Raw genomic sequence first — 7631 nt, forward strand, 5'->3', positions numbered from 1 at the left:
TTCTGTTGGAGTATGTATCGTTTTTATGACATAATATAAAAGCATAAAGTCACAGACTGATAGCTGAGAGTTTTAGTTTGCATTTACCCCAAAGAACAATGGCAACATCTATAAACAGGAATCTATTCCTACAGAATAGTGCGGTAATATAAAAGGATAATGAATGATTTTGGCTTACAAATTGATCTGAATAACACAAAACAGTATCTAAGTTCTTGTACTTATGGTGCAACTCATACACTATGTACTTTGAAAAATTTAACATAATGCTGAAAACAAATGTGTGTTGTAATTTATGTTCCATTTCTATACATTTCCATAAGTATCATTTATTTTCCCAATTTTATATAGCTATGAAATCCAATATCACAATTACAAAGTGTCAAAGAGTGACTAAAGTAAATGGTATTCACAAAAAAAATCATATAACAACCCCAAAATTCAGTCTACTTGATGTATATTTATTATAAATGTTTATTAGATTCAAAATGGTTGTGTGTGACTTAATTAAATGTGACCACACTACAGAAACACAAAAAGAGGGCTATATTTTATTAGCACCTCTCTTAGGTTATTTGTAAATTATGAGACTTGACTGCAGTCTACTGATAACTGCCCAAGCTTTATATTGAGATTGGCTTCTCCATGGCCTATTCTTCTTGTGAGCATGATGACTTAAGAAAAAGCCCAATTTTTGATTATTGTGAAAATGTAACTTAAAAGTTTCTCTCTCTCTCTCTCTCTCTCTTTCCACTCTTTCTCCCCTTTGCTCTCTACTCTTTCTCCACTCCCCACTGTCTTTTATTAATAAGTTTTTTTAATCATTACTTATTCAAAAAGCACAGATAGGCCATACTTCATTTTGTTGGCACAGCAATTTTAGGCAAATATTTGACACCACACAGCTAAACAGAGAACTGAAAAAAACCACATGAAATAGCAAATAACATTCCACCCATTACCTCATTATATGTAATCTAATTCCTTCCCCAAGTGTAATCTCCAAGAGGGCAAGATTTTGTTCTGTTCTTTGCCATATCCACAATACCCACCATAGTCCTGCCCCAAAATGATGCTAACTCAACATTTAACAATGCGTAAATAAAACAACTAGGAAAACCCAGACTATATCTTAAAGAAATAGTGTCAAGAAGAAAAGTAACATCAGTATACAATGTCATTGGGAAGCAAGAGTAATGACAAGTTATTTACATATTCCATAAGGTTAAGGTAACTTCTGAATGGGGAGGGAAGGTGAACAAACATAATCACAAAATGTCACGAGGGGAAGATACACTGGGAGGACAAAGACAAGGAGGAAGTCTGTCATGCCCAAGTTCAAAGGTCTTTGAAGACAAGTTAGCACTGGAATCCAAGCCCACTGACCATTGTGTAGTATTTTTTAAATGAATCAAATTCACGAAGAGAGATGAAAACCCAGAAGGACACAGTGCTCTGTAGACATGTAGTAGTATCTTGAATTCAAAAAAGTTGGACATTTGCAGGCAGTAGAAGACAAGTTGACCTAATTCTGAATATTACCATAATCATGTATTAAAATCAATTCATTAGCTATATATTAATATATTATAGACAATTCATAAATCGTAATACTTATATTTTGGTTGTCAAAAATCCTGCTGAATTTAGAAAAATGGATTGTGCAGGATCAAAAACTTAAAAGTATTTTAATAAAAAAGAAAGTGCATCCAGTTCCAAATGTTTTAAAGTGGATAGCAGAATTTTGAAATTTAGAGTAACATGTAAACAAAAATAGGAAACATGTAAAGGCTGATTAAGAGAATGTCATGAAACAAGACATTCATGATGGAAAGAATAAATAACCAGAGATGCTACATGCTTTCTCTATAACTTAGACCCTTATGCTGTCACGCCACCTCCCTGAGGTGAAACACTGAGTCATAAATTCAATTCTAGGTTCAGCCTTCAAATTGAAAACATTAGAAGCTGGACTTACTAATCAAGAAAACTTCCAGAAGCAAACTTCTAATTACTTATTAGTGCCTATCAAAATTTTATACCTCCAATTATTTCCTAAGCCTTTTGAGGAAAAGAAAAGAAAAAGAAATTGCCTAGTATCAAAAACAGAGTCTACTAATTCAAATGTTTCAAAGCTGTGTTCAGAGATTCTCCAGCACAGAGACATCCCTTCTAGCCTCTCAGACCATCACTGAGGAGATCTGCACAGGAGAAGCCAATAACAGTCACACAGATACTTTCTTACCGATTGACTCTGTCTCTTTAAATGTCCCTCTGCTTTATCAGACGTCATACTTCTAGTCAGAAGCTACCTTTTCATAAATACAATTCAGCGATTCAGAGCACTAATTCTAGAACATTTATAACATTGAATCATAGGCCTCGGAGAACACATCCCAGGAGAACTTGGAATAATTTCATAAACACTTTTCAGTATTTTTCTGTGTTAACCAAAGAGGCTTGAACTCAAACTCTCAAGTGAAAAAGCTCAAGAGAACAAGCCTGGCGCAAACCAGTCTTTCATACTCCTGTAGGGAATAATCACTGCTTCAGAAGAGAGACTCAATTCGCCAGGCCATCTCCCAATAGGAGGGGAAAGCAGTGGCTGGATAGAGGTTGTAAATGGAGAAGAAAGAGCTAGCGTGTGGGGGATAAGCAAAGGCAGGTGAGCTAGAGAGAGAAGAATGATTTAGATCAAATGCTTGGTTAGTGCAAAGGTGGGACACAAGTTAAAGTGAGTGGATTGAAGCCTCTTTGTAAAAGCCTGGATGCTACCCCTTCTTCATTTGAGAACTTTGAGACTTTTGAGTTGAAATTTCGAGCCCCTGACATGTTTAAAGGGAAAAAGTCTTCATGATTCATTCCACATATAGAGCTTTTAAACAAGACTCAATAGATCTGGACTAGCTAGTGTGACTTGAAAAGAATCATTTATCTCCTATTATTGTCTCTTCAAAATAAACACAAGATTTTTCTTTTTTATTATATTTTTATTTCATATATTTTTTACATTGTTCTTCATTTTCACCCGTGCACCAATCACCTGTGCACCATCACCCGCGCACCATCACCATAGTCCCTCATGCTCTTCCCACACCTGTTTTGATCCTTCTCTCTCCTCCTCCCATGCAGAATGTCTCTGACTTATAGTTGCTTGTTTATTTTGATTTTCACTTCATTATTATTACTTTTTTTTTTGTTCCCTAATCCCTTATTTGGATCCTCTACATTCCTCCTGTAAGTGAAACCATCCAGTATTTTTTTTTCTGGCTTATTTCACTGAGCATGATCCCTTCTAGCTCCATCCATGTTGCTGTGAATGGCATGAGTTTATCTGTTTTGATTGCCGAGTAATACTCCATTATAAACACAACATTTTTCATCTTACTGAGTAATGAAGAGAGTCTGGGGTGAGTTGAAACTGACTTAACAATTAATTGAGATCAGAGTGAAGAAATGAATGAATCTATTGGCCTGACTTTGTCCGGAACTGGATGTCAGGCTACCTTAGCTTCTTCTTAAGCTGCTCTCTTAGAGTAGTTCCATTCTTAAGAAAGTTCATTCCTTCTGGAAGCAAGAAGGCTACCAACAACACTGAGGAATTTATTTTATCTGATCTATGTCCACTGTAAAATATGCCAGTCATCGCAAAGAGAAGGGTTTTCATCCACAGAACCCAATCCATGACCCCTTCCACACTGTTCACCACGGGACATCTCACCCCATGTAAGAAGCAGGCATGTACACCAGATGTAGGAAATGCTGCCTGTATGTACTTGCCATGATCGTGGCCCTGAAATCCCATGGGCATTGATTTTAAATATTTCTTCATGTAAGTAACAGTAACAGGGTGATTCAATTTGAGGTATCATCAACATGTAGAATCATGATTTATACACATTCTATATGTATATTGACCTCAGTGAAAAGTGCATAGAAACATTCTAGACACAGGCCAAAGGGCTTATGGAGAAAGTAATAGTTGTATCACATTTATCACTGTATTTATACCCAATCCCATTCAATACACAATTGACACTCACAAATATAGTCGGATTTCTTTTCTCCTATTACTCTCTGAGCTCATCTCCATAAACCCATTTTTCATTCTCACGCAGTCATGAGCCTCCTTGTTGTTTCTCAAACCCACTTGCTATACTTAGATCTCACGGTTGTTGCCTGCACTTTTCCCTGAACAGGAATTATAGCTCTTGAAAATGCTCGCTGCCTATGCTTTTAGTCTGGTAATATCAACCCCAACCCTACTATCCTGACTCAGATTTCTCCGCAGCATTCCTCAGCACAACACATCAGAATAATAACGATATAGAAAACTTAAAAATAGAAAAATGGAAAAATGTACTCTGAAATGCTAAACTAGAAACTGACATACTGTAATGATATGTAAAATTTTCTTAAAAACAATGCAAAATGTCCTAAATATTGAGTGCAACTTCAGTGAAGTTCCCAAGGAGTTCACAGCCACCAACAATAGATAAATAGCTGGGAAAATATAAGGAAATACTGTTGTGAATACTATAATCCATGAAAGCCCATGTTGCAGAGACAATTTGATCTTCCAAAATAGTTTTATTATGTTTTTATTCATGGAATGGATTTTCATTCCAGAAAATAAAATCTCATGTTGGTCTGTGAGAGTCTAGCTTAGTGCAGCATGCTGGAGCTCAGGTCAGTCTTTAGGAGCCACAACCATTTTGAAAAGCAATTATGCTGTTGTCACTAAAATTATACATAAACATAATTTTTATCCCACCAGATGCAATTTGGCTTGAATCAAATCACTTCAAACCACGACAGAGAAATTAACATTAGAACACTTGAACATATAGAGCAAGAAGTTTGTTGATGATTCATATTAATGGCAACAATACAGTAAAAACCTGGACATTCACAACCAATCAATACATTATTACTTCGTATGTCCTATAACAAATGAATGATGACGCACAATGAGGGAGGGTACCCAAAGAGGGGAACTTCCAAATTAAATACACTCATCTCAAAAAATGCAAGCTAATTTAAGCATAATCTAATTCCAATAGGCTTCAGGCAAACAATAACCAAATATCGCATTGCTCACTCAGAATGTGTGTAAATTCACTTTTCTTCGCCATAATTTCAGGAAAGCTCGTTTCATCTCACTGTTTCTCAAACTGTAAATCAGTGGATTCAGCAGAGGAGTAAGAAGGGAGTAAGACAATGACATCAATTTCTTGGTGTCTGGAGAGTAGCCAGATTTAGGCTGTAAGTAAGTCATAATGGCCGTGCCATAGAAGAGGGTAACAGAAGTCAGATGGGAGGCACAGGTGGAAAATGCCTTCTGCCTCCCAGTGTTGGATGGAATCTTCAGGATGGCAAAGAGAATTCGAACATAAGACAAGAGTATCAACAGGAAAGGAACTAAGACAATCAAAATGGTGCCAGTGAATGCATAGATTTCAAAAAAATAAGTGTCTGCACATGCAAGCTCCAGCACTGCTGGGGTTTCACAAGAGATATGATCAATTTCATTGGGCCCACAAAAGGGAAAACTAAATACCCATGTGGTCTGTACAGTAGCCACCACTATCCAGGAAACCCATGAGAAAATCAATAATTTCTTGAAAACACTTTTGTTCATAATCACTGGGTAGTTCAGAGGATGGCAGATGGCAGCGTAGCGGTCATAAGCCATTGCCCCCAGGAGAAAACATTCAGTCCCACCAAAGAAGAGAATACAGTACATCTGTGAATAACAGCCTGCAAAAGTAATCGTTGCTCTTTCAGTGGAAAGGGTCACCAGCATTTCAGGTACAATAGCTGCAGTGTAACTCACTTCTAACACAGACAAGTTCAGGAGAAACAGGTACAAGGGGACATGGAGGCTCTGTTCCAAGGAGATGACAACTATAATGATGACATTTCCAGTGAAAGTAGCCAGGTAAATCACCAAGAAAATCCCAAAGAGCTGCCCTTGCAGTTCAGGATAGTTAGAAAAGCCCAAGAGGATGAATTCAACCACAGAGCTCTGATTCTGCCTTTTCATTTCAGTTTTGAGTGTGTGTAGTTTTTATGGACATAGTAACAGAAGTGTGAAGTCACAATCCAATAACTTAGACCCAGCCTCTGCATTTACCCCAAACAGTTTTGGTAGAAGAGTGAAATAAGACCCTATCCATATGGAAATTTACCTGGCAATTTTGAAGAGTTGCCAGTTATTCGAATTATTGAATCTTTCAAATAAAAAGGGAGAAAAGAAGGTTTCTGTCTCAGAATTCTATCCACAAATCACATCACAGTATCAAAATTCAATTGCAACTCATATGCTCTGTAGCTTAAAAGTTAAACCTAGCCTTAAAGCAAATGATATTTTATAGCCTCATTTTATAGGTCCCATTTTATAACCATATTTTATAGGTCTCATTCAGATTACATTGTCAAAGTGGTAATCTACTTTCCACTTTTGTATAAATATCAAGCTAAGAAATACAAAAATTAAAGTGTCAAAAAGTGACAAAAAGGAAAAGACAACCACCAAAAAGCTGATGATCTGATAATTAGAAGTGCAACAAAATGATTCATACCTCTTATAAATATTTTTTAAGTAAAAATGACTGGCTAATATGACAGCACTCTGCAGAAACAAAGGGCTTATATTTTAGATGTATCCATATTGGTGATCTGTAAACTGTGTGAATTCACTTTCGGTTCACAGATTTTCAGCCAGACTATACCTGGCCAAGTATATTGGCATTACCTAATTGAGAAATTCCAGGAACCAATTCTTCATGGCAGTTCTTCATGGCCATAATGATGGTGGGAAGAAGAAAAAAAACTTTTTAAAATCATAGTAAACCTGTATTCAAAAGTTCAACCTTTTTTCTCTGCACTTATTTCTGTGAAATTTTTCATCAAGATGTTCATTTAATCATTAATTATTCAGCAAATACTTCTTGTAGCACATTTAGTCTCTGCAAGATCACACATCTTTCATTCCGCAGCTCAACATATAGCTGACCATGCTACCTAAAAGGGGAAGTAAGACCTCACTCCTTAACACGGTGTTTCTAACTCCCAGCTCTTATACCTGGATGCAATTAAACAAACTGCTTCACTAGCACATAAACTCAGCACAACAAAGATTTTCTTTGTTCTTTGCTATATTCACAATGCTGTAGTCTCTGACCCATAACAGATGCTAAACAATTATTTCCTCTTAAATGTTCACAAGTTAGAAGAACACAAACTCTACCTTTAAGGAATGAAGTGTCTAAACAAAAAGAAAAACCACCACACTGGTGAGAAGCAAGATAATAGCAAATGCTTTAGAAATTTTAATGAAAGATACTTCTGAATGTGGGACAAGGAGGGGTGAAGCGCTACAGTCACCAGAAGCCATGGGTTTTGGGTCTTTAGCAAACAGGAAGGGGAATAAAGAAGGCAGGCTGACTTGCTCGATTCAAAAGGGATTTAATGACAACTCTGGAGTAGAATGAAGGCCTACCGATCTTTGAGTAATGTTTTCAAAATCAGGGAAGTTTATGTGGCAAATGAGAAAGCCAGGAAGACAAAAAGACACAGCAAAACTGAGGGAATACAATGTTGTGGGAGGTCAACCAGCAGAATATCAT

General features: G+C 36.6%; 1 protein-coding gene across 1 annotated transcript; it reads right to left on the reverse strand.

Annotated features, from left to right (window-relative positions):
- Positions 1–5101: 5101 nt before the first annotated feature.
- LOC311167952 (olfactory receptor 10A3-like) lies at positions 5102–6108 on the reverse strand (the record flags this gene model as incomplete). Its single annotated transcript, XM_084229134.1, has 1 exon — positions 5102–6108. The coding sequence occupies exon 1, from the start codon at positions 6044–6046 to the stop codon at positions 5102–5104; it is 945 nt and encodes a 314-aa protein (XP_084085260.1). The 5' UTR covers positions 6047–6108.
- Between the last annotated feature and the right edge of the window lie 1523 nt (positions 6109–7631).

The sequence above is a fragment of the Talpa europaea genome (assembly GCF_964194135.1).
Source record: "Talpa europaea genome assembly, chromosome: 1".
NCBI lineage: Eukaryota > Metazoa > Chordata > Mammalia > Eulipotyphla > Talpidae > Talpa > Talpa europaea.